At 41.3% G+C, this 26,182-nt stretch overlaps 4 protein-coding genes across 8 annotated transcripts in view; 2 read left to right on the top strand and 2 right to left on the bottom strand.

The window, feature by feature from the left end:
- The first annotated feature begins 783 nt into the window (after positions 1 to 783).
- Positions 784 to 14,279, top strand: zdhhc3a (zinc finger DHHC-type palmitoyltransferase 3a). Of its 4 annotated transcripts, none has more exons than XM_046398835.1 (7): positions 784 to 915; positions 2,793 to 3,222; positions 3,463 to 3,587; positions 3,881 to 3,977; positions 4,508 to 4,589; positions 6,640 to 6,770; positions 12,747 to 14,279. In XM_046398835.1, exons 2-7 carry the CDS (start codon positions 2,881 to 2,883, stop codon positions 12,951 to 12,953), a joined length of 984 nt encoding a protein of 327 aa, XP_046254791.1. In that variant the 5' UTR covers positions 784 to 915; positions 2,793 to 2,880; the 3' UTR covers positions 12,954 to 14,279. The 4 variants fall into 4 exon arrangements, with proteins under 4 accessions (XP_046254791.1, XP_046254792.1, XP_046254793.1 ...); XM_046398836.1 differs by lacking the exon at positions 12,747 to 14,279 and adding an exon at positions 8,650 to 11,245 and having other exon boundaries at positions 826 to 1,030; XM_046398834.1 differs by having other exon boundaries at positions 827 to 1,030.
- Positions 14,280 to 15,136: 857 nt separating this feature from the next.
- Positions 15,137 to 17,651, bottom strand: tmem42a (transmembrane protein 42a). Of its 2 annotated transcripts, XM_046398840.1 has the most exons (4): positions 17,500 to 17,651; positions 16,440 to 16,584; positions 15,671 to 15,817; positions 15,137 to 15,529 (listed from the first exon to the last, which is right to left on the bottom strand). In XM_046398840.1, exons 2-4 carry the CDS (start codon positions 16,581 to 16,583, stop codon positions 15,386 to 15,388), a joined length of 435 nt encoding a protein of 144 aa, XP_046254796.1. In that variant the 5' UTR covers position 16,584; positions 17,500 to 17,651; the 3' UTR covers positions 15,137 to 15,385. The 2 variants fall into 2 exon arrangements, with proteins under 2 accessions (XP_046254796.1, XP_046254795.1); XM_046398839.1 differs by lacking the exon at positions 17,500 to 17,651 and having other exon boundaries at positions 16,440 to 16,658.
- On the top strand, positions 17,123 to 19,935 carry kiaa1143 (KIAA1143 ortholog). The gene is made up of 3 exons (XM_046398838.1): positions 17,123 to 17,340; positions 17,528 to 17,678; positions 17,860 to 19,935. The coding sequence occupies exons 1-3, from the start codon at positions 17,227 to 17,229 to the stop codon at positions 18,081 to 18,083; spliced, it is 489 nt and encodes a 162-aa protein (XP_046254794.1). The 5' UTR covers positions 17,123 to 17,226; the 3' UTR covers positions 18,084 to 19,935.
- A 2,798-nt stretch (positions 19,936 to 22,733) lies between these two features.
- The window catches only part of LOC124064400 (dolichyl-diphosphooligosaccharide--protein glycosyltransferase subunit STT3B-like), a 50,654-nt gene continuing 47,205 nt past the window's right edge, over positions 22,734 to 26,182 (bottom strand). Inside the window, exons 12-16 of the mRNA XM_046398830.1 lie at positions 25,733 to 25,904; positions 24,457 to 24,630; positions 24,059 to 24,172; positions 23,684 to 23,893; positions 22,734 to 22,906 (exon numbers count right to left, since the gene is read on the bottom strand). Of these exons, the coding sequence (XP_046254786.1) occupies positions 22,826 to 22,906; positions 23,684 to 23,893; positions 24,059 to 24,172; positions 24,457 to 24,630; positions 25,733 to 25,904 (751 nt within the window). The 3' untranslated portion in view covers positions 22,734 to 22,825. The remainder of the gene's footprint in view (positions 22,907 to 23,683; positions 23,894 to 24,058; positions 24,173 to 24,456; positions 24,631 to 25,732; positions 25,905 to 26,182) is intronic.

The raw sequence follows: 26,182 nt of genomic DNA, 5'->3' as shown, positions 1-26,182 counted from the left end.
CCAGTTCACTTTCTTACAGATGGTGATGTTAATTATAAGGGAGTGAGGGGATAGGGGTTTTAAAAGAAAATATGTAATAAAATCTTTCTTTCCTTTTGTTAAGGAATATGGTAAGATGGCTAAGTTTTAGTATTTTTATATATATGTACTTGTTAAGTTTTTATTACTCAATTAAAATGGAATTCGCAATATAAACTATTGAAAACTTGAAATTAAAAAAATAAATAAACATTTCGAAACAATTCTCTTCAGCATATATTATCTCCTTGACATGCTGAGCAGAAGGTTTCAATAAATCACAAAAATTGCCCCCACAGAAAAAGAAAATAATATTTGTACATTCTGGATAGCCTGGCCAAATAATTTGATTTATGATTTTATGTTTCATATTCATTTTGTGAATATATAATTATAGTGCTGTGGTCGGTGCTGTATTACATTATGTTATGTTTTGCTGGGATATGTTACTTTGTCATTTTGTTTTTTAAAAAGTAGAGCTGTGTTGGACTTGCCAAAGGCTTTTATATATATCAAATAAATAAAGCAGCAAGTGCCACCACATAGGAATCCCCATCTATCTATATATCTATCTGTCTATCTATCTATCTATCCTCTACTCTACCACTTTACAGAGGCATATATTGTACTTTTTACTACACGACTAATACTTTTGTTATAACTTTGCCTACTGATTTTAATCACACAACAACGCTGGGTGTGTCCGGCGCTGGGTGTGTCAGGACAAGTCCTCTGACGTGGAAGGTCTGACTCCTTTCAGGTGGTCCCATTGGCTCGCTTCCCTACGTCAGATACGTCTTATCGTTGGCGAGGGGGGCGGGGCGGGAGCAGGGCATCGACGCGCAGCTACTAGCCGACAGCAGTTTCGAAAGCGTCCGAAGGATGCTCCTGTTTCAGGTGAGATTCAGCGGGTTATAGTGATAATTAATCTGAAGGGAAGCCAAGCAGACATCCAGGGCCTCATACCACTTTAACGTTGAAGGGCAGGACGCTGACAGGAATATACAAACAGGTTAGTAAATGCTTGTTCTGAAACGAAACGTTAGCTAAGCAGCTAGCTTGAGTTAAAATGGACTGACGTGAGCTAATGTGTGTCGTCTCGTGATAGATTTGGTCAGGTTTTTTAGTACCATACAGATCTTTAAACTGTTCAACCCAACAGAAAGTAGTCTTAAAGGCTGTTTTGCTGTGTAAAGCTTTCGTGACTGCGATATGGTGAAGTTACGTTACTTGGCTAAAGATGACGCTGCTAGCTTGTTCACTTAGCAATGAGACTGAAAAAGAGTCAGCTGGAAATCAGAGACGCACAATTTGGTGGAAAAGACAGTCCATGTCCACTTTTAAATCTTACTTACACATGTAAGTGTGTTTTGGATTCACGTGGCATTTCACAGCTAGTTCAGTAGCATGAATTTAAAGTAGAATATAATCTTGTAGAATTAGAAAGTATTCATTGTTGTGTTTTCTATGCGCTGTGTTGTGATGAGCACAGACACAGGTCACGGTTTACCACCTTTCAGTGACCTCTCCATTTACTCAGTGATCTCTCATACAGCTCCAGGTAGTGTAGCACTGAGTCAGTGTGCAGAGGCATGCTGCACTCTGCTGCTCACTGCTGTGCTTGACCTCTCCAGTGATAAAACTTTGACTTGCCAACACAGCTGCCCAGCATGCACCTCTGGCTTCGTGTCATGAGATATCTGTGTCAGTGCGCCCAGACTACATAGGATCTTGTTTGTTAATCCTCTTTTGGGAGATGCAGAGATGTATGAAAGGAATGTTGTCAGAAAGTCATGAGGTAGCTTCCTTTCCCCACTTACACAGAATTGTATTACTGTATATTACCGTTCCATTTTAGTGGGCATTTCCTGTGTGAATAATTTCACACTCACACACTAATCTACTGTGTCATATCCTTCATTTCTTTTTTTTAAATTTACTTTATTAATTCCAAGCTGGGAAATTATTTCTCTGCATTTAACCCACCACTGGGCCACGACTGCCCCCAAATTTCAGGTGCACATGTACAAAGTTCACAGTTTGTTGCAGTTAATTCCTCTAAGTTTTACTTGTTGTATAGGCACACTGGGATACTAACTGTTGTGTTTGACCTTAAGAGTGGCAGGGCAAATTGAATGCAGATGGTTAGTCAGTTGGCAACAAAATTGAGTAAAAGTAAAACATTCTCTAGTTCCAGGTTTTGGTTGTGTATATTTGCTGGTGTGGTCGGAACAGTTAGGGTGTTTTTGGACTCCTGGTCAGGTAAAACAAGAGGTCAGAAGAAGAGACTTCAGGCTCTGGGAAACAATGGATGTAGTTCACTTTTGTTTGACCATTTATATATCCATGAACTAGTCATGAAAATGATTAGCGGACTAAAAGTATATAATAAAATAAAGTTGCTGCTCTGAGGCCAGCACATCTGGCTTTCATCTCTCTTGAGATACCTGTATGAGAAAGCCCTGACTGACCATCTGTGATTGCCTATTTAAACAGAGTGTAGAGCAGGAGAATTTGGTTTCTGGTAGCATAACCTTTATCAAACGTGATATCTTCAAATATCTACTTCTGCAGCTTTATGATGCTTATTGAAGTAGTCTTGGTTTCAGGTGGGGTTGCCTATCTCCACTGTTAAACACTGCAGGAAATTTTGGCTTGTCTGGTGGGCATAGCGGATGTTTAGTCCCAGCTGTTCATAGAATACTTTTCCAGTCTAGAGTGGCAAGCCTTTGACTTTTTCTCTGACCTGCAACCCTCCTGCTTCTCTTTTCCAGCATGCGGTGATTAAGACTGAAGCCTGAAGGCACAGCAGGTCTGGCGGCGGCAGCAGTAGCAGCAACAGGCATTTAGCTTAGATGAAGGATGAAGAGCCCAGTGCACAGATGCAGGGATGTGGAGCACGGGCGAGGGCAGAGCGGGACCGGGGAAGGAAACAACTGCCTACAGGCCGAGCAGCGCATCCCTATCTCCAAAGACGTCATCACTTCCTCATCTGCCTCCGCCATGTGGTTCATCAGGGACGCCTGTGGCATCGTGTGCGCCATCATCACCTGGCTGTTGGTGTTTTATGCAGAGTTCGTGGTGCTGTTTGTGATGCTGCTGCCCTCCAAGAATCTGATGTACAGCATTGTGAATGGGACCCTTTTCAATACTCTGGCCTTCCTTGCCCTTGCCTCACACGTCAGGGCCATGTGCACCGACCCTGTAAGTGTGACTTGTTTGGTGTCATTCAACACAAATTGAAAATTAGATAGGACGCTGTTTTAATTTAATCCTTGGTGTCATGCTGACAGGTTTAACATCTTATAGCTTTACTATATAGTCCAGATTAATGGTGGTGAACATTAATAAAATTCAAAATGTACAATAGCCTCTGCCTACTCTTTTGATAAGTATTATTAATGAGCCAAACGTCATCCACTGCGTTGTTTTGTTTCTTGCTAGGGGGCGGTGCCAAAGGGGAATGCTACTAAAGAATACATAGAAAGCCTTCAGCTGAAACCAGGGCAGGTGGTCTACAAATGTCCTAAGTGCTGCAGCATCAAGCCTGATCGAGCACATCACTGCAGGTAGGGCAAAAAGGACATTAAATCCTTACTGCTGCATTGGCATTTGTAAACCCAACCCTATGCTTGGAGCTGCAGTGTTTTGATGCAGTGAAGAAATCTGACTGCTATCATAAATTCTGACTTTGGCTAATTTGTGAAATACAAATTGGTCCTCTCAGAATGTAGTGTGCTTCACTTTCTACTTAACACTGCCTTTATGCACTGTTGTTGTTGTTACCTTGGAGTGTTGGTACAGTATTCATTTTATTTAACTCTCTTCCCTTTTCCTTCACACATAACTCGCCACCTCACAGTGTTTGCAAACGCTGCATACGGAAGATGGACCACCACTGTCCCTGGGTCAATAACTGCGTCGGCGAGAACAACCAAAAGTATTTTGTGCTTTTCACTGTAAGTTCAACAATGAGTCTCTCATAATGTGGGCTTATCAAAAACTTCATGAAATTATAAACTGAAAATGCCAAATCTGTGTAACTCTGTATAAGTTTCCCTAAAGGGACAATTCACCTTAAAATCAAAACTACCATTGATATATACATTCTATGCTGTCATGAACATGAGCCTCTCATACGTGAGCAGATGCACACTCCTCTGTGATGTGGCTGGGGTGGTTCTTGAGTGGTAGAATAAAAATATTTCCTACTAATTTATGGTATTCTAGAGATTGCAGCCGATGTCCCCAAATCTCTGCAACTCACACCAAAACAGTGTAGAGGGATAAATAACATCACAGGTAGAGGGGAAAGAAACTTTTTTCTTCTTTTTTTTAATTTTGGGGTTAACTGTGACTGAAAAGAGGTGTTGCATACAACATCAGTAGTAGTTGGTGTTGTGCTGTAATGCAGTACAGATTTGGATGACAGGGCTTCCTTGGTGAATACCACTCTTGTTTGCAGTGAGTGTTTGTGTTATGTCCTCAGATGTACATTGCACTCATCTCTCTCCACGCTCTGGTCATGGTGGTCTTCCATTTCCTCAACTGCTTTGAAGATGATTGGACAAGTGAGTATTTTTTTTTTGAACATCTGTATGTAGTTTGCAATTCTCCCCAGTTATGAAAACAAAAGCCTTTCTTTAATCACTCAAAACCAAGAATCTAAGCTGGCCATCTCTTTTGAAATATGTTTATGGAGATGAACATTTTCTCTCAGTTGCAGAAAACAATGTATTATTCTTCCTTTTACAGATAAATTTGTATATTCTTCTATATTTATTTTATACATTTATTTCTTTGTATCCGCTATTTTCATTTATAAGCTTAAGAAACAAAAGGTACATATCGTGCAAGTGAAGCACATGAAACTGACAAACGCGGTCAAAATGCAAACAAACCCCACAAACCCGTCCGTTCTGAATCCTCTTCCTCCACCAGTCCCCTTCGTTTTCCTTGGCCGTGTTAAATCAGATGAATGTGTGTGTGTGTGTGTGTCAGTCACCAGATTAACCAGAATGTCTTAATGTGGTTATTCTTGGACAGTTGAATTGTGCAGCCCAGTAAGCGAGGCATTGGCTATGTAGGCAACACTTAAAGTATGAGTGGGTTACATTTAGAGTTGGATCTTTCATCTTTGGGTGGTTTGTTAATGATAAATGTGTGGTTCTACTGGATTAAAAAAAGTGACATTTTAGAATTTATACAGGAATTTCTCCCCAGGTACTGTGTGTAATGTGTAAGTCTTTGACTCTAGTGCTGGGACCCTGGAATTTCGTTTTGTTTCATTTGTAATGTCTTGTTTGATTCATTTTGCAATCTCACTTTTAATTCCTTACACTCAAAAGGCAACATAAATTTCCAACTCACAATTAAGGTGGTTAAATTGTTCCTAAACCCATATTTTAGGGTTGGACAATCATTTCTAGTCTCTTATCATCCAATCATGGTGATCGCCAGAAAGCAGATCTGATCACCAGAGGGTGGTGGAAGACATCACAAAAACAACCTAACTAGATAACATTATAAACCAACAGAAAAATGGCAACAAAAAGTTTGCATTTTGGAACACAAATCTGCAAACTTGATTTGCTCAGTCCAGCACAGCATGATGTGAAAAGAAAACTGTGACTGCAACAAACTTGGTGCAAAAGAGATTTGTTTGTGTGTGTGTGTGTGGCTGACTGTACAGAGCTCAGCGCACTCTGCTTCGAAGAGATTTCACAATGTGAATAAATACATTTATTCACTGCCTCTTTATTTTACACCAACCTCCTGTATATATGTATGTATCGTTGCAAAAAAATCGACTGGAAGCAGAAATGAACGCTTCAGGTCACGGTTAAGCCTGTGTGACACAGCTGAGATGTGAGCCTAACATGGAGCCAGTGCATAGAGCCACAGACATTTAAATGAGGGTGAATCTGTTGCAGTGTAGACACAGACATAGAAAACATCTTGTATTTTGAGGATGTTTCAGGCTTTACCCAGATGCCAAAGGTTAGCCTAAAGGTACAGTGAAAGTCTGTGCTTGGTGCAACAGAAGAATGAAAGGATGAAGTGATGGTATTTTATACGCAAAACCTCAAAGGTCAACTTCACTGTGATATAAAAGCATTTTCTATCCGTTATCCAACAGCATAACTCAGGAACAGAAGAGAAGATTGTGTCCATATTTCATATTTGGTCAGATACTGAATTGGTGACACTGATCTTTTCACTACATATATTATATGGGTCTGGACTGATATGGATGTAAACTGCAACTTGCGCAGATGTGTACAACCTTAAGGTGGTAATTGTATTCTTTTTCTAGATTTTTTTTTTCTTGAAATTTCCTTCTGCATACGAGCTAAAATTATTGACACAAGTTTGTGTACCTGCCTAACAATCCTAGCTAAACCCTCATGTTCCAGAGCACTCACTAACTTTTCCCCTTTCACTGAAGCCCCCTCAGCAGGTGACAGTATTGCTACAGTGCTTTGCATCGTCGCCATAGCGCTCCAGATGAATTTCCAGTAGAGTGCAGTAGTTAGTTTCATTGTAGTGCACAGCAGTTTCTCATATGACCCTCTTTTCTGCCCCTTCACTTCTCTTCCTCCATGTCCCTTCATCCCCTAGAGTGCAGTTCCTTCTCTCCTCCAGCAACAGTCATCCTGCTCATACTCCTGTGCTTTGAGGGTCTCCTCTTCCTCATCTTCACCTCTGTGATGTTCGGCACCCAAGTCCACTCCATCTGTACCGACGAGACCGTAAGTGATCCATTTAGTGACCAACAGTCCTCCCTCTTTCCTGTTATCTCACAACTACCTTCGGCTCGTCTCCCTTCTGCTGCCACCCTTTTTTGCTTTTTAGCATTAGCACCTTTGACATGGTAATTGAAACTTTTAATATCTCTTCTCTTGCAGTCTAGTGTGGAATATGGTGAAGCAAAGGTTTTATTTTGACTGAAAACATTGTCTGAAAAAGTAACTACAAAAAGAAAGAAACTCCAGTATAGAGTGCTTTAAATTCCCGATACTTCTGCAGAGCAACAAAGGGTTAAGTGTGTGGATGGTAAGGGTCAGTGGATGTGAAATCACATTTCAGCCAAATTGACGGTTGCTGGCTTAAAATAAGAAGCCTTCTTCTGTCTACTACTGTCTGATGTTGAAGATTTGTTGCTCCAAAAAAAATGAATTCATATGAGACAGCTGTCACAGATTAATGTGTGGCTGCCAGTGTTTGCAGTAAGGTTCCATAACAGAATAATTACCAAATACAGTTCAATTTGAGTCTCACTCAGTCGAAGATAGACTGTCTCTAGACAAAGCTCAGAGGGGGACTGACCTGCGTCTCACTGTGTCTGACAGTAATCAGAGTGTAAGGGCTCAGCAAACATTCAGTTCAGCCTCTCACAGGCTGCAACATTCATTGCCCACCAAAACATTTGGTCCTCAGCTGTTTGTTCTGTTTTGGCAGTGAAAGCACAAAACTAATCACAAAGGTAGTCTGCCCCACAGGAAGTAGGTTGTGGGCATGAGCCTACCATTGGTCTACTATTTCTCATAGAATTCTTCTGGCCTTACGCTGTTTGCTGTTTTGCACTATTTTGGCTCCGCTCAAGGTGATTGTGATTGGTTTAAGAAAAATAAATAAGCCAAAACGGTTTCTCCCCTGTACTAGAAGAGTTCTGCAAGACCTTTTGTCCAATGCTGACACGGTGCTAAAACAAAGTATGAAGAGATCTGGTTCTGCCAGAGTGACAATAAGTAGCTCCATAATCAAAATTTAAAACACTTGCATTTTCTGGTCGCTAATATCAAACTGAAATTGGATAACAAAAGCTAAATCTAAGTTATTCATGTATTCTTAGGCTATTTATGGTTTGTTTACAACAGTTACGTTTGAAAATAGTAAAATAGATACTGGTTGCAGAAGACAAAATACAAAGTCAAGCTTTTCATTACTTAAGTGTGTGTGCTGGTGTCACCTCTTGTGTGGGACACATACCAGTGTGGTTGGTGGTGTTCTAAAGTCAGTATGGCAGGCTGTGCATTGAACCTGTGGTCTTTGAAGGTCTCAAAACTTGAACAACCTGCTCACAAAATGACGTTTTGCTGCAGCCACAGAGGTAGAGGAGAGTGTCTGAAACAACTCAGTGATGTACTTAAAAGATGCAAATGTATTTTTGTAGAAAGCTAAATATGTCCATGTATCAGTGGAAGGAAGGAATCAATATCCCCTCTATGTAGTTTGGTGCCATCCTAAAATCATCCTTCTGGTGTGCCTGTGTACTGGAGCTCACCAAATCAAACTCCTTTTCCTGCTTTGAACTTCTTTTTGTCTGCAACTCTAGGTCAGCTATCTGGGAGACATTTGATCATTTCATAAAGGAGACATGTAGAGGAGTGTACACCACAAAGGGAAAGGCAGCAGGATGCAAGCAGCTGCATAATGCTTGTAGAGAGAGCACTGAAATGCTGTGTGTTTGGCCCAGATGATTTTCAGAAATGGTTCAAAATTTCTTTCTTTTTTTTAATATCTAGAGGGTTGAAGAAAAAAAAACATCAGTATTTGCAAATTGGTTTGTGATGACTGATTGGGTCACAAAAGTCCACCAACTGAAGTTTGGCTGTCTCTCGTTTTCAGGGCATAGAGCAGTTGAAAAAGGAAGAGAGAAGATGGGCTAAAAAAACTAAGTGGATGAACATGAGGGCGGTATTTGGACACCCTTTCTCCTTACTGTGGTTTAGTCCCTTCTCCACCCCTGACCATGGGAAGGCTGAGACCTACCAGTATGTGGTGTGAGAGCTCAGCGCAGGGAACGAGGCGGCCGGGTCAAAACAAAAGTGGGAAGCCCAGTCCGGCCCCACAGAGCTCAGCTATGGCAGCCTGTTACTCGCAATGCTAAACACGATTTCCACTATATCCCCCCACGCTAGCCATGGGACAGCTTTCCATCTGCTTTTTTGTGTTGCCAACTAAGTGCGCTATACATTAATGTTTGTGTTGCCTTGAGTGAGTGGAGTTGCAGAGGAAAAGACTTTCAGTTTGTGAATCCTGTGTGTAAACACTGTGATAAATCTGTTCTTATTCTGAGCTATTTCTCTTTCTGTTGTTGTATCAGACGCCTTCTCTTTTCTTGCTCTGTGTTTACTCTTGCTTTCCCCCTAAGTGGCAATTCAGTTAAATTCCAGAAAAACACATTTTCTCACTAGTGGTGTCTGGTCACGCTGCACTTTTTAGTTTTTTTTATTTTGATTTGATCTCAGATATCAGCACTCGAAAACCCCCACCCCAATACAATGGAAGAGAATGGAATTTCACCAAAATTTGTCATTTACTGCCTTAAACAAAAATTGGCTGCAATTAATCAAGTAATTGTTTCAGCTCCTTTTTCAAAATGACTTCAAAGCTTCAGAAGTCAAATGCTCCCATATGAGGATGGTTTTATACTTATGGAAGCTGTTTCTTGCACTCATGTCATGTGCATGCACCTGTTTGCACCTGTGTGCACGTTTTGAGACTTATTAAAAGATACAAAAGTTCCATTCACCTCCGTTGTACTCAAGTGAGAGCAGAAAATTCAAATCCTGGCCAGATAAAACCAAAACTATCTGCCTGACTACAGTTAAGAACTAAATATGTGTCTTTTTGTAATTTGGGTGAAATAACCCTTTGAATCTTCCTCTTGTCAGTGTGTTCCAGATTTGGAAAAAATGAACCTTTTAAACATGTCCTCACTTGGATGGATTGGTTGAGTAGTCAGGTTTACAGTAGGTTTAGTCTCTACAGTTAGATTCCATGTGGGAGCCAGCAGATCCAGTCTATGGCTCATCCTTATACATGGTGCCAAATACAGCGTGTGAAGGAACGCTTTGCCATCATTATTGTGAATTTGTGATCAATCATGACCGTGAAAACATTTTTAAATCTAATCAAAAAAGCCAAAAGAAAACAAAACAGTTTTCCCGATAAAAGTCGAGGCTCATTTGATGCATTCTTACAATTAGAAGATGTACTGATCCCATTTTTTTTCCTCGTGATATCGATTCTAAGTTGATGGATGGTGTTGACACGGGTCAAGTCGTCATTCTCACCACAGAGGAAAAGAAGTGATTAATTTAAAAGTATTGTATTTGAGCCTGACGTGAAAAAGTCACACTGTAGTGTGTGGAACATTGTCCCCGATTCCTCTCTGATACATGCTTGACAATGAACAAAGCCGTCGCTGGAGGCCAGAGATGAAACCGAAACAAGCCGGCAAGTTTCTGGTGGCTCCACCAAATGGAATCAGTGTAGAATCAAAATGCCGGCCTGCTTTGGGCATCGCAGGTTTTGCTGAATCACTCTTGCGTTGCTCGGTGGGGAAATGAAATGGTTTCAGTCAGTACACGTCAGCCCTCAGCTCGCCTTTCAGCTGTAAAACATGGCTGTTAGAAGCCTGTCAACAGCCATACTATAGCATATGCTCATTCTCCTTTTTTTGAGGAAAGGTTTGCCTGTCCACAGTAACACCAACGCTTCCTCTGTGTGTGTGTGCGCGTGTGTGTGTGTGCGTACGCGCGCACAGTTGCCAGTAAAACAGGCCCTGTGCTCTGAGCCCATGTGGTGTTTTGATGTCGTGAGCGTGTGCCAAATTCAGTGAATCCCACACCTACATGATTATTTGAGAGAGCTTTTAAATGAAATTCCTCAAAAAAAGGACATCGGCTTAGCTTTAAAATTGTCTTTTTTTTTTTGTCTGGAGGAAACTGATTAAATCCTGTGTGGAGTCAAAGGGAAGCAGCGTATAAGCATGTAAAACTCTGCATACGTCTGACTGTGCAGCAGTGGGATGTTAACTAGACTGTATTTCTGCACTATTCCAGATTACTACAAAACATTTAACAAAGTATGAACTTTGATCATTCACATTCACGTGTACTAAAAAGGCTAATTCGCACTTTGTATTTATCATTTGAGATCTTCTGTGTGAACTGATCTGTTCTGAAGTGTGCATTTTCTTCTTCTTTGTTTACATGATATTGTATGTATCCTTTGTTATGTGAATGCATGGTACAGATGAAGGCTCATTTAGAAATGTATGTGAAACACTGCTGGTATGATGGTGCCACGTCTCGCTGGTGAGAGTGATGGTGGAGATGATTTGTTTTTTTACAGAAATTTTAATTCTTTCTAAATATTCTAAAGATACTTCAGCACGTGCGCAGAGAATAAATACTTCTCAGTTGCAATGCAAAAACTGTGTTTGCTTGCTTTTTTGAACGTATTTATTTCTCTTTGATTATGAAGCAGCTTCTCTGCGTTAATGTGTTTATTCCTCATTTTTTGAAAAATGTATTTGTATTATTTCAGAAGAAGTTCCGGTCCTCTCACACCCTGCATTGTTACGTTCTTCCTGTGTCCTTGTCTTTCATCCTTACCTGTTACCTGCCTCTTCCCATGCATTGTTCTCTCCACGCTCATGCATTTGCTTTGGTTGATAACTCATTCTGCCAAAAGCTTTCTGAAGCAGACAGCTCTTTATAATCTTGAGAAGAGGTAAGCTTGTAACATTAGCCGTCCCATCAAACTTAACACATCAGAAGCATGCAGACTGCAATCTGAGGGCCAAAGTGTGCTTCAAGCCCTTTTCTATTCTTTTCTATTCTATTCTTTTCTTTTCGTTTCTTTTGCTGTTTCAGAGTCAACCAAACATTATGAATGAATGAGTGAGTGGACTCCGTGCGTATCGGGATGCATGCACTTGTTTTGACTATTTGACATGCTTGCTTCCTCCACAGGGGTTTATTTTTTTTTATTTTTCCAAGTGCATGTGAGTCATTCTGTGCAGTGTTTCTTGACATTTGGGCATGTTTCTGAGAAAAATGTATGAGAACTGATACAAAAGTATTTAAATGATAAATGAAACTTTAAATGTGTTTACCACGACACACTCGTGCCTTATGTACAGTGCCAGGGTTAGTGGTTGCTCAGAGCCTCAGTCGGGATTCTCCTTGCCTTCTTCTATCTGCCCGACTGTCACTCATGAAATCAAGTTTGAACAAAACCAGATAATAGTTAATTTGTTTACGTTTATTCAAATGCAGCCTGTGTTCCTTCACTGCTTCTGGCCTTGCTGACTCAGCTAAAATGTGACTTTTGTTGTCATAGCGCATTATTTTTTGCAACTTTTTATATATTATCTTGCTGTTCATGGTGTTAAAGAGCAGGGTAACCAAACTTTTGGGTGAGCAGCCTGTTGGGCTTACAACTCCGACGTTTAAATTTTAGCAGATAATTACAGATCAGTTTTTTTTCCCCTCACATTCCAACATTTGGTTACATTTTAAATAGAAGGTGACAGCCCAAGTATCTTTCCAAGTTAGCCTTTGGTAGAAATTTCTCGTTTGTGTTTCCCTCCTGAGCTGTGGTGACCAAATTGTTGCTGGTGGTTCATCAAAATGTCCCTCCCCATTGATTTGTTTCCTCTTACCTTATCCTGAACCCAACCTTAGCACTTATTCTGTTAAGATAAAAAAAATCTGAACCTGTCCTTTAATTCTGAACACTTTTTATTTAGGTCTTTAGTCTGATTTCTGCCTGAGAAACATGCCCAAAGAACAAAATCATAGCATTGCAGTTTTAGTCATCAGCTTCGTGTCACAGCTGTGTTTGATAGTGCATGTAGAAAACGACAGACATCCAGTCCCTTTGGGCTCGGCTCCTTTCACCTCAGACCCTTGTTGTTGTGTCTTGTCCAGGGGATCGAGCGTCTGAAGGGGGAGACGGGGAAGTGGGGGAAGGTGCCGTGTTGGGAGGCCGTGCAGACGGCTTTCGGCGGCCCATTCTCTCTGTCCTGGTGCAGCCCCTTCTCTGGGCTGAGCTGCAAGAAGAGCCCCCCGGAGCACATCACCGTCCCACAGGGGGACATCATCGAGGAGGACGTCATAGAGATACCACTGGACTAGCGCTGCCCGTGCTCAGGAAGAGATTTTTTTTTTCTCAAGCTGGTGGCGCCTCCAGCAGATAAAGGTGAAATCCCTGAACTCACTTGGAACTAGAATTTATATTTATATTTTTTTAATCGCAAAGTGAAAATAACACGGGACACTTTCTCTCCCAGTGTCATGGCAGCCATTTGCAGGGTGTGCAGGGCTGTAAACTTTTGTGAATACTTTTACCAAACTTAAGCATCTTTATAAATGTTCTGCCAGTGCACACACAGTAGCGAGGTGAAGTCCCTTACCTTCCAATATCCTCTATGGGACCTTAATTTGGAAAAATATATACATTTAGGGTGGTTAATGGTGAGATAACTTTTCCCATTTTTTTTTTTAATCCTGCTTGAATTATGCCATGAATTACACACATTTTGGTGAATTTAAAAGATGATTTTGCTGTCAAGAAATTTGTCTTTTGTCGTAAAAATAGTACCATCAAGTTTAGTGTGAAACACTCTCGTGTCTCACGGCTGTATTAAAAAAGGTGAAAAAGTCTGACCATGTAGACTGCTGCAGTTGTGTACTTTTTTCTAATTAGGCATCTTCACAATCATATACTTGAACAGTTTAATGACTGAACTGTAACTTTCTTGACTGCAAAAGTATCTTTTAACTTAACCATCATATGTGTAATTCACGGCACAATTCAAACAGGATCAAAAATGTATTTGTCTCTTGTCTGTAACTCTGGTACATATTTTTTTTCTGAAATAAGGTCCCATGGTGGTCCACCAGCGAGGACCACTATAAATCACTATATAATAAAACTGATCGGTGAAGTGAAGGAGCTGGCAGGACTCTGAGCTTCTGTTAGCGCAGCCAAAGTGTTTATGAGTGGAGGTGAGGAGGGGATGGATTTTGCGGCGTCCTCGATGAGCCGTCTCAGGGGAACACCAACCATTAACAGTAGCTCTAATGTGACACGTGAAGCATGAGTGGCTTTCAGCCACTTTGCTCTCCGATGCCTTTGTTGTGAGAAGCTGAATTCACCCCTGTGCCTTATCCGTCATGACGAGCAAGCGTTTTCAGTGTGACACAGGAAGTGGGGAAAAATACTTCACATGATAAACTGTCCAATTGTTCCTCTGTCCATTCCTTGTGTCTGTAGCTGCCATTTTCATCTTTACGACTCTGTAGCACATAAGCTGCTGGAAAAGGGCTTCCGACTGTAAATGGGTGCTGGATATCACGGGACCACTTGTTGTTTTTCCATGTTTACATTAATTTTAACACTGTTTTAGCTTTCTGTGGGTTCAGTTTTTATTTCTAAAATAAAAATAGCTGTAAACAGTATTGTCTTTAAGATTTTTGCTCTTAATTATAGTCAAAGAAACAATGTTGAATGAGCGACAGTTTGTCTTTTACAAAGTCAGCTGCATGGTTTCACCTTACATACAAAAGCCTAAGAGGTACATTTGGTTTTAGACAGACCGAGTCTCATTTTCTTTGCTAGTAAGACGATAGCAAGTTAGATACCTGAACTCAGTGCTGTGCAAAAACTGTCCACCGCCTGTGTGTCCAGTGTCTTTTGACATGTCATTAAAAAAGCTGAAAACAGTCATATCATCTTAATTCAGTGAGCTGGTGTATCAGAGAAACAATATGTAACTCATCTTGGATACTTTCTGATGCCTTGTCTGCCAAAAACAGTCACGAGGGCATTCAGCATCAGTCAATGGAAAGAAAAATCTGTCGCCGTGATAACCGATTAATCGTTTCAGTCATCTTTCAAGCAAAAATGTCAAACATCTGCTGGTTCCAGCTTCTTAAATGCAAAAACTTTGCATTTCTTTGTCATTTATGATAGTAAATGAAGATTCTTTGGGATGTTGGTTGGTTGGTTGGACAAAAGAAGCTCTTTAAGATACCACTTTGGGCTCTGGGAAACTGTGATGAGCATTTTCCACATTTTTTGACATTTAAATTTGAAAAGAAGAAGAAAAAGAAGGTGGACAGTGAAATTTCTTTTCATCGATGGTGTGACCTGTTTTTCAAAATGGTGACCAACAAGCCAACCGCACCGTATTAGTCAAACTCATCTTTACTTGTGGAAGATGTATGCATGTATGAAACAGTTTAAGGGTTGGAGGCCAAACTGCAAGTGCACATGTGGATGTCTTCCTCAATGACCCAGTCACTTCTAAAGGCTGAAAAATGACAGCAAAAACAACTGGTAAAAAAATAAAAAGTCAATGCACGTTCAGAGGTGACTCTAAATGGTACTGAATGTGCCATCACGTTTGTGCAACACAGTCTGCTGGTTCAATTGCACTTGAAAAAAAAAAAAAAGAGTTTTCACTTTCCACTTTGGTAGAAGTCCAAATTCCTCCGTGGGAGTCTTGTTGTGACGACGGTTGAACAGCAGTGGCTGTGAGCTTATGATGAGCTACAGAGCTACATTACTTGGCCTTTTTGCCTTCCTCCTGTGGGAGAGTCTGAGGTGAGGATCCATGAAGCACGAGCAGGCCACACAGAGTTAGAGAGATGCCCACCCACCACAGAGCTGCGTGGGTCTCCCCAAAGATCACCCTCCCCAGGACGGCCTGGACACACAGACAAGACAGACTCTGTAACAAACAATGAGACGCTTTGCCGCCTCTTTTCGCATTCTGATTGTGTATTGTTTGCAGTGGGCCAATGAAAGGTGAGAACTAGAGCATTGTGGGGGAATGTCACGAGCTTACCGAGGAGATGAAGTTGGATGCAGTGGTGGTGACGGTGGCCCTGGCTGAGGAGGAGCAGTGCCGGAGAGCCTTGGAGAAGAAGGTCCACATGACGGCGTTACAGGTGAAGAGCAGGCCTCCACACAGCAGCCGCAGGGGGATGTGGAGCTGTAAACACACACACACACACACACACACACACACAGGGGACAATAAGAAGGCAGCAGCTACACATCTACGGTGACCAACTCAAGAAAAAATCTCTTATAGGTTCATCTGGGTTGAAATTAGGTTCTCTTTCATTTGACAATGTCCTGTATGGATGGAATAATTTTATTTTAGCTTCCAGCTGATATAATGATATCATTAATACCAGGTCATTTTGTGTAAAATGCTTAACCCAAAAATCATGCACCTCTTTTCACAGCTGATAGGAACTGTGGACGAAGATTGTGTCACAGATTGTGACTAATAATATTTTTATAAATTTATATTATCAGTAGGCCACAAAGTAAACGAAAGGCAAAGGACTGAATAGAACTAACAAGCATAAGAGTATTAATAAGCTGTCACTGCCAATTCAATATTCAGTAAAAGATGGGGAGCTTCAAGGAAATAACATCGATCTGTGTACAATGTGGGGAAACCTCGGCTTCTGACAACCTTGTGGATGTTCTTTGGCACACACCACCCATATCGGTAAGGGGGGGGGGGCTCTAGAATACTACGGAGCAGGTGGTTGTAATGTTGTGGCTGCTCGGTGTGTGTGTGTGTGTGCGGTTCTTCTCACCCAGTCACAGACTGAAGTTCCGCCGCCGAGTCCGGACTCACACATGATCCTCAGGTAGTCCGCGCCGAGTGACAGCTTGGCAGACAGAGAGGCAGCAGCACCCAAAAACCCCGCCAATAACGCGTAAAAAGACCCCGAAATCATGCTTGGAAGAAATAACACACAGTACATGAACAGGAGACTGACAGTAGTGTCAAGTTTCAGCTACAGGATATGGACAGTGGTAGAACTTTTCAAAACAAAAACCTTCTCATCGTGTTTGGTCCATGAACATGTTACAGCAGGTCCAGTAGATACAAATCCCCATCTGTTTAATTCGTGTATTTTAGGAAACGTGGGATTTTTTTGTAATTCTGTGCGCTGTATTCCGAAAATGTTACCTTTGGTCCTTTTTTGTTTTTTAACTAGGTGGCTGGAAGTGCTTGAAGACGCCACATAACTAGTCAGTTTCATAGACACTCAACAAATAACCTGCTCAAAATCAATTAACCTTTTCTAATAGTAGAAAACAGTAGAAAAAAGAGGGGTATTTCTGTGCCATTTTCGGTGATTAGCACCATTTTTCGCCTCGACTAATTTTATTTTTGAAGGCAAAATTCTTTTTCCGATTACATTTACGCCATCTCTAATTCACTTACTCCATCCACCAATCACAGTAGCCCCCTAAGTCATATGACTGACCGCGGCGCATCTTAATGACGTGTGTTGTGTTTTCGTGTTGAAGAGCTGTGCTTGTTGAAAAACTGTCTACAGGCCCTTAAATCATTGTGTCGTGTGCTCATTCACAATGAACAAGAATAAGGCCAGTGGCGTGGCGTGGGTGAAACCAGCGGAACCGTCCTTTCTAAAAAAGTTTAAAAATGATGTTGGTTACAAAGAAGGACCGACTGTCGACACTAAGGTATGTAATGGTTTGGCTAGTGTGGCTAACATAAATCGTAAGCTAGCAGCTCCGACCTCGGATATTGTGTTCTCATGGGAGAGGATGACATTCATCGAAACAAGACAATCTCAACCGTGCACGTTATAAAACACAGGCTGTATTCCTGGTAAAACATACCTCTCTGTGTATCGTATTCCGTTGTCAGCGTCAGGTGATGCCAACACTGGATGATGATAGCGGGAGTGATCGAGAGGACGAGCTTCCTCAAGTTGTGGTCCTAAAAAGTGGAGACCTGACCTCAGAGGAGGTGAAGAAGATCAAGGGCGAAATACTCACTGGAAGTGGCACAGAGAAAGGTAAGGCAGAGTGAGCGTGAACCATCTTTTTACGTCAGCAGGGCCCCTTTGTTTCAATTAGATCATTTTTACTAAATCTATTTGATGGCGTACTTTGTAATAGTAAGCATCTATAATGAAAACTCGTTCTTTTGGACCCTCGTGTGTTTCAATCAGTCATACGCATCCACCTTGTCCACAGATGATGAACCACCAGATGGTAAAATCCTGTTCAAGAAACCAGCCAAGCGTTCCTCTTCAGACAAATTCAAGGGCATCACTGCCAGCACCAGCAAAAAGAAGAAGAGTGATGGAGGAGAGGAAGAGGAAGAGAAGAAGAAGCAGAAGGAGGTGAAGTCTGGGAAACAAGTAAAAAATAGCAGCCTTCTGTCGTTTGGAGGGGATGAAGAGGAAGAGGAGGACTAAATGTTACTGGTCAAACGTAAGACTGTCATTACCCTCCACGACAGAGAAAAAAAAAAAATCAAAGTGACAAATTTAACAGTAATCCTTAAGTTTATCATAATATTGACAAATAGCATCAGGGGTCAAGTTAACAGACACTGTATTTGAAACATTCTGGAGTACATCCACAGTGTGCAGCACGTCCACTCTGGCTTTTTTTTTTTTTTTTTTGTTTTGTTAAAGAATAAAGCCAGTATTCTTGGAAACTATAGCCCACTAACTACAAATGGTCTTTTCCATTCATTTTAGTAAATTGTGCAAGATTAACTTAAACTCCATCACAATGAACATCTTGACTCTTCTTTCTTTTTAAGTTCCACTTATGGTTTTGTTGGAGTACTTTAAGCTTCACATTCCCCCACAATGTTAATATGAGACGATCTCTTCCTGTGTGTTTGTGTAGGAAAACACCCACGACCCTGTTGAAGACAGTGCACGCTCTTTTAACATCAAAGTCATACAGAGTGATGGTTCCTTCTCTAGAAAAAACATCTTTGGCTAAAAGTTAGCACAGACTTTGCAAACAGCATATTCACCTTTTTCTGTTGTACCATCAGCTCTCAGACTCGATACATCTTTTGTTAATTGCATAGATTAGAATATAAACCACAGCTCTTATATTTGAAAATTGCGCTCTTTGAAATTGTGATATCAGTGAACACTTTCAGCTTTAGTAACAGCATTGCATTACTTTTGTACTTTTGTGAATACACCAACAGTTTTTCAGGAACATACAAGCGCAAAGCTTCAGTACAGCTTGATTTTAGGCAATTTGTGGTTAATGGGCTAAAAAGTGGAAAAGAGCAAGTGTGATTCAGTTTTTTTTTTTTTTTTCCTTTAAGAGTCAAAAAACACAGGAGCAAGCTGTGTTTCTGCTTTTTAAAGGTGCTCCTCAAAACTGGTTTGCACTCAGTTCCTCATGAACTATGCAACTTAATCTGAGAAGTTAAAATCCGGTAACATCAGGTGTCAAAACAGGGTGAATAATTTGTTTATTTATTTTATACACACCCGTTGTCAGTCACCTGGATGTTTGAAATTAATTCAGCAACCCTTTTGTCTAAGCTTCATTAAAAGGACCTTTCTTTTAAAAGCTGATGAAAATTTAATGTTGAACACTGAACATTCATCAGAACTACAGATTTCTTTCTTCCTGATTTTGATATCTGAACCTTCATATTGACGAATACCAAGTACCAATCGGATACCAGAGCATTAAAAAATGACATACTGTTAACTGTCTGTGGATGTGACGTAATTGCCATCATTGCTACATGGACTGGCTCAGTTTAAACCCTTTGTAAAACATGCATACAGGAGCGCCATTGAACTCTCCTTTTACTTTAATGTCTTTTTTTACATGCAAGTTTCCTTACATGTGCTTGTAGTGAGACGAGTCTCCAGTAAAAAGTCTGCATCCAGATGTACAGGATGGGAATTAGCAAGGTCCCGAGGCAGATTAATTAGGTGGTATCTGATCGGTACTTGGACCTGATCCAGCATTTTAGGGTTTAGGTTTTACAGGGGGCAGTTCAGATACTGGTGTTGGTATCAGAGCAACCCTAATCAAAAATGTGTGTGTGTGTTTGCATGTAGTGTTTAAGTGCTCAGTGTAGAATTTTTAATACATTCAATGATATATTGAATGTATGAATAAACTCTAGCTTCGGCAAAGGAGCTGTACCACTTTAATGTACAAACGATGCATTCTTGTCAATGCAGCTTGGAGTTTAAAATGTTGATTTTCTTGTTTGTATTTTTTTAGACAATGGTTGTGACTGTAACATTTGAAATATAAATCAACTGTACCACATCCTGTACTGTAAGCTCATTGCTTTCACTCTGTTTGTGTCACAGCTGGGTTGGGTTAAGAGCAAATACCTGCAGAACTACTGACATTCCCATCAGCCTCTGCTTTACTTTGTGCTTAGTGTTAAAAAGCAAATGTTAGCATGCTAACGCATTGGGAGACTTTCCCATAGGCGGAGCCAGGGAATGAAATTAGCACCTTTCAGGCTGGTACGTTTTTCTTAAATGAATAAATAATTTTAAAAGGCAATTCTTAAATTAAGGTAATATTATATATTCTGTACTTACACACAGAATTCAGAAGTTTTCTATTTTAAGGACTAGTTTTGGGAAATGAGATTTAATCAGTTGAGACTCAGTATACAGCGACATGCAAATAAATTGTGAATGAGGTAAAAAGTTAAGAAAACAGTGTTATTTCAACCTCTTTATTCAAAAAGGCATGTTTCATTCTCACACCTGCATCCAGATCATTACAATTAATGGAAGAATCATTGACTTAGAAAATCAAAACAAAATAAAATCCTCACATTTCATGACTGGACGCCACGCTTTAGTCATCGCAGCCTCTATCAACCACATAATAAATACACTCATCGACTGTCAAGCTTTGGAAATGATATGATTTTCTTAGAATTTTTTGTTAAGGCCAATGTTATCCTCTCCACCTGGATTTTCTGAGGTTGGTGTTCTTCTCATAAGACCTCACAAAGTTGGCTAACGCAGGATGAATATGTGAAACATGAGTAAGGCAGAAGGAACAAATTAAAGTCTAATTATAATAAATCACATGTTGTAAATACTCCGCATGACAGAACTGCAGATTAAAAAAAAAAAAAAAAGTGGAAATTTAGCCAATTAGAAAGAAGCACTAGAGTGTTGTGTCTGAACCCTTTTTGAAAGTCCCCTTGCTTTGCGTGGAAGCGCTGCCGACAGCTCAGAGGACTTCATTTTCTCTAAATTCATGAGGGAATAAGCAGCGGGAGCAGAGTGTATGATGCACCTGCGTGATGCACCTATTACTGTACCTGTGAGGGGAGAAGCAGCCTGCGCTCTGCACACTGCAATGGAACATTAGACAGGAGATCAAAAGGGACCGACAGCACGTAGCGTGGAGCAACGAATCACCACACGCGGATGCTTTCAACTCATTTCAACTGGAACTGGTGTTTTAAATACTCCTGGGTAGCTACAGCTCAAAGGGTTTCAAATCTGACTCTTCTAATGGCTTTTTAAGGATCACATTAAAGATCACCTGTTAGCATATGCTAACTAGCAAAAAAAAGCAAGTACATGGGCCATATTATTTTTAACTGCTTTAGTCACTCAAACACACACATCCAATGGCATTCAGTCTTGAGTCAGTCCAACTAATTTTCATGCAACACAGGCAGTCAAACGATCGTGCTCATGGAAAACGGACCGCACACACGTGCATTTCGCCGCTTCCTGTCTATACGTTGGGCTCCTCTCCCTGAAGCTCAGAAATACTCATGCTTGCACTCCCTTGGGGACTGTGTGTGAGCAACATATTCGTTCATTTATCATCAAGTGATCCAGCGGAGACGTGGGTTCATGTCCTACACGCCGATCTGCTGCTCTTTCATAGGCCTGCTCTGCTCTGAGTTTAGTGCGGTTCAGAAATGTTACAGGTCAGAGTGACTCGCACAGCTTAAAGGATGAATCTGGTTTATTACAACTTGGGTCCAGCATTTATATCTCTTATGATAATATTGCACTCAAGTCCATGAAGCATTCAGGTCATCAGACGGGTTGTAAACAGACCATCAGTTTAGTCAGAATTGCTGGAAGATCTCTTTTTAATTCGAGGTAAAACTGAAGGTCAGTGCATCTGAAATGGTTAATGTTCCCTTCACTGGAGAAGAAAACTGTGTTTTGCTGTCATTTACTGCTATTGTTTTCCAGTTCTGTAGGTCTAACCTGGAGGTTGTTTAGACCAGCCTGACTGCCTGTGGTTCTTGTTACTGATGTCGCCGTGTGCCAAGGTGACCTTAGTGAGTAAATGTAATAATTACTGATAGAAACTACAAAGACGACCAAGTTATAATAAACAGGAATTTTCCTTTAAGTTCCCTTTCCATTCTGGCTCTGAGATGATATGTGAGGTTGTAAAAGTGATGGCTTCTCCTTGTGGCCACGTGTGCACATGCACACTCTTGTCATGGATTCTAAGGGTAATGGAATGGGGTGGAATGGGACATGAAATACATAAAACCAGAAAACCAACACACAAACATGTGAAAGGTGCTCTGATTGGCTGCTTTTCAAGAAGTTTCTGTTTCCCTCATTTTCCATTAAACTGAATACTGATCAAGAACTGAAAGCCCTGAAAGGGGAAAATACCATCTGAGTCGTCCTAACATCACGCTTTGCCTCAGTTTGAGCAGGTCTGGGCCTTCAGCGCTGATTTGGGGACGTGGTAGAAAACAGTAGTGTGTCTTCTGCCTTCTCCTCTGCTGTTTTCGACTGAATGATGCGATGCATAGAGCAGTCCCAAGCTAAGTCCCAGGATAAAGGACAACTAATCTCTCTCTCTCTCTCTCTCCTATCACGTTCAAGTACAAAAAGAAAAGCGGGTCAAAGGTCACAGTTCCTCAACTTAAAACCAGTGTGGGGAGGATATCTAGAGAGCACCTCCCGTTCTGCGCATCAGTGACCCCGCCTGGATGTCCAGGTGAGGACGCGCAGGACGACTGGGGGTCTGGAGAACCTCTGGTGTTCCTTATTCATCTTGATTTGGTGGATTTACTGTTGCTGCTTGTTTTGTTGAAAGTATTTGTGTTTTAAGTTGTTTTGTTTTTTTTTTTGTTTTTTGTTGTTTTTTTTTCCCTCTCTCTCCCGTCAACAATGTGCCTCTGCTGGGGGTCGACTTCCTATAAAGTTTTCTTGGTCAGTTTCTTGCCCTTCTTGAGGGAAAGCTTGTTCTTGATGTAACCCCGCTTCCTCTTGGCTGTCTGCAGGGGAATGAAAACACACTCAAATAAATAATCAAGCCTCTTTTTGACACTCGTCAGTAATCACTTCAGTTTCAGAAGGCAAAAAAATAAAAGGTTCCACATAACTGGATCAAACTTTCTCGATTAGATCTAAAGTAACACTGCAAGAAACTGTAATGCCTTCATCAGAAAAATATCTGTACTCGGATTTAGGCCGTTCCAAAAGTTTACAGTGTGTTTTTCTTCTTATTCAGACAGTTCCTGCAGCGTTCTGCACAGCTTTACAGCTTCACCGTGCAGGGTGACGTATGTGCAGAGTCTGGCACAACGAGGCTTTTCCCTTTGTGCTCATTGAAAACCTGACTACAAGCATGATTTGCAGCATCACAACCAGTCTAGAAGTCAGTCCTGAGCCTCCTGTGCACTGAGAATGGACTTCACAGTGAAATACCAGACATGTAGAGTCCAGCTGGAAAAATTGGGATACTCTTAATGAGCTAGAAGGAGTAGATGCCTTTTAAAAGATTTTAATTAGGAGACTATGCCATACTATATCAGACACACATTCTCATTCCAACCAGACTATTTCTATCCTTGTCTTAACTCATGTCTGGAAGAAATCTTTCACAACGGTTTAAGGCACACGTTAAAGGGTACGTTATGAAAGAAGCTGTACTTAGACTTTGTTATGTCCAACAATGTCAGAGATTGGTTGCAGGCTTGCTGGTTTCACCATCAAACGAACAGAGCTGCTGTGGGTTTACTGTCGTTTGCTCACCGACGGTCCCAGCTTACCTTTTTGGACGTGTACTTCTGCTTCGTGGAATCAGTGCCTTGCAACTTGTGCTCTACACGGTCTCTGTTCTCCAGCTTTTTAACCTTGTAAATCCTGACCAACCAATGCTCAGATGTGAAGGCTTCCTCCAGGTGCTTCAGCTTTATGTCCTTGTTGCCGATCTCAGCATTGCGTGTTCGGTCAAAGCCCGGCGGCGTCCGGAAGTCCAACTTAACAGAAAATGAAGAAGGATGAGACTGTTTAAGTCTAAATCCTATTTGCCCATTTGAAACCATTTTGCAGAACTCACTGTGACAACACGGCAGTCTTTGCAATCAATTGTTTTGGAAGTTATCTAAGTATACACTGCAGAATGATTATTAAGGATGACATACCTGCATCTCTCCAAAGCGGTAGTAAGACATTTTGTACATAAGGCAGTTGAGTAGGGTGGGGGAACCAGCTTTATCCACTCTGAACTCCCCCTGTGGGGTAAAGTAGTCACTTTCCTAGGTTGACAGAGAGACAGATGGAAGGAGAAATAAGTAAACTCGCACACACTTTGTTCCATAAAACACACTTGGTTACTGATCCTTGATTCCCCTCAACATTTCCCATTCTCAGAGAGCACATCAAACATTCATATGACTTCAACTCTGCAGACACTCCACCATCACTGCAGTAAATGTTTAACAACTGCGCTAAGGTCACCTTCTATTGGCTTCTCCAGAAAGAAGTTGTTCACTAAAGTGACTGAAATTCTGCATGTGCGACTGACGTCTCGCCCTCTCACCCTGATGTCCTTGGGGTGCTCCCCCTCTGCGATGCGCACCATCCATAGGAACTTGTTGATATCATCGCCTGAGTAACCAATCACCCCTCCAAAGATGATCAGGACATAGTCAACATCCAGTGACCTCATGATTTCATATGCTGCAGTCTCATTGGATGACATGGCTTTGCCCACCTGCAGGAACACAGACAGAACTCAAATATAAAAACACATGTAGATAAAACTGTGACAACAGTTGAGCAGTGGTTTTGGAGGGCCTTTTTCAAGTCAATGATGTCATCATGATGGCGTTAACTCAGCTTCCTTCATCCGACAGAGGGTCTTACAAAGAGTCTCCTATAGAGTTGCATTATAGAGAGGATAGGTTTCAGTGTTTTTGGGGGCTTGACCCATATTAGCAACTAAAAGTGAGGATATCGCAGGATATGCTGCTCCCTTCTGAATATGCCCAATGAGAGTCTTTATGACACCGTAGTACTAACTGCACTGTCCCAGTCATACGTTATGTCCACTTGGTGGTGCAACACTCCAAGGCAACAAAGTCAACATCTCGAGGTCCACTCAACTGAACTGCAAACTGTGGACTTCAACTATATTATATAGACAAAAGTACTGGGCCACCTGACCATTACACCAACAGGGACTTGAATAACACTGCATTCTACAGCTTTGTATATAGCAATAGCAAGGTCAGGCACTGATGTTGGATGAAAAGGTCTGGCTCATAGTCTCTGTTCCACTTTATCCCAAAGGTGTTGGATGGGACTGAGGTCAGGGTTCTGTGTGGGCCAGTCAAACTCCTCAACACCAAAGTCATCCAGCCATGTCTTTATGGAGCTTTGCTTTGTGCACTGGGGCACAGTCATGCTGGAATAGAAAAGGACCTACAAAGTTGGAAGCATAGCATTGTCCACAATGTCTTGGTATGCTTAAACATTAAGATTTCCCTTCACTGGACGTAAGGGGCTGAGCCAAACCCCTGAAAACCTGCCCCATACCATACCATACCCCATTCCATAACAGAGGTCTGTCCCAGTACTTTTGTCTATACGGTGTATGTAACCACGGAGAGTGGAGGCAGAAGTACGGTAGTAAGAAACACAAATAAACAAGGTTATACAACAATAACAGTCACTGATATTTATGATGACCTTTGCAAGTTATGTTTAAAGTGGCTGTAATTGATGATCCTCATGCGTAAAACCCGTGGAGTGCCCCTTTAATCAAATGAAATCTGTTTTCCTGAGGTTAAATGTTAAATTACAGCAGCTCTCACCAGTGCTATGTGACTGTTGTTCCACGTGTTGTTGTCGACCAGCGTGGTTCTGTTCGCCATGCCTGCTATCTGGTAGCCATAGTCCCACCAGGACATCACTCTGGCATGCTCGTCTGTGTTCTGCCTCAGCCAATAGTAGGCCTCTCTGAAGTCATCCAGGATGTTGCGGGAGCTGCACAGTGAGAGGCGGAAGTTAAGTCAGAAACATTTTATAGTTGTGGTAGTTGACATTGGCTTTAGGGTTTTATTGAATATTAAAACACCTCACTGAAACCTGGATCACTGTGCACTGAAACAAAAACACCTCCAGGCATGGCTCTAGAGACATTTACCTATGCAGACGGCGACTGTTTTCTGTGCTTATTAGAACTGTACCTGAGATTATTCTCCAGTCCAATACAATGAAAATGAACAGCAAGCATTCCTTACTGGAAAGCGTCATCAAAGATA

This window comes from Scatophagus argus, chromosome 9 (genome assembly GCF_020382885.2).
Source record: "Scatophagus argus isolate fScaArg1 chromosome 9, fScaArg1.pri, whole genome shotgun sequence".
NCBI lineage: Eukaryota > Metazoa > Chordata > Actinopteri > Scatophagidae > Scatophagus > Scatophagus argus.
This window is presented reverse-complemented; position numbering and strand designations above follow the sequence as displayed.

Excerpts from the sequence above, each read along its gene's own strand:
- zdhhc3a (XM_046398835.1), top strand. The coding sequence starts at position 2,881 with ATGAAGAGCCCAGTGCACAGATGCAGGGATGTGGAGCACGGGCGAGGG. Across the intron at positions 3,588-3,880 it reads GATCGAGCACATCACTGCAG|TGTTTGCAAACGCTGCATAC; the intron begins GTAGGGCAAAAA and ends GCCACCTCACAG. Across the intron at positions 6,771-12,746 it reads CCATCTGTACCGACGAGACC|GGGATCGAGCGTCTGAAGGG; the intron begins GTAAGTGATCCA and ends TGTCTTGTCCAG.
- kiaa1143 (XM_046398838.1), top strand. The coding sequence starts at position 17,227 with ATGAACAAGAATAAGGCCAGTGGCGTGGCGTGGGTGAAACCAGCGGAA. Across the intron at positions 17,341-17,527 it reads GACCGACTGTCGACACTAAG|CGTCAGGTGATGCCAACACT; the intron begins GTATGTAATGGT and ends TTCCGTTGTCAG. Across the intron at positions 17,679-17,859 it reads TGGAAGTGGCACAGAGAAAG|ATGATGAACCACCAGATGGT; the intron begins GTAAGGCAGAGT and ends CCTTGTCCACAG.
- tmem42a (XM_046398839.1), bottom strand. The coding sequence starts at position 16,610 with ATGTACTGTGTGTTATTTCTTCCAAGCATGATTTCGGGGTCTTTTTAC. Across the intron at positions 15,818-16,439 it reads GAACTTCAGTCTGTGACTGG|CTCCACATCCCCCTGCGGCT; the intron begins GTGAGAAGAACC and ends GTGTGTTTACAG. Across the intron at positions 15,530-15,670 it reads CATCCAACTTCATCTCCTCG|GCCGTCCTGGGGAGGGTGAT; the intron begins GTAAGCTCGTGA and ends CTGTGTGTCCAG.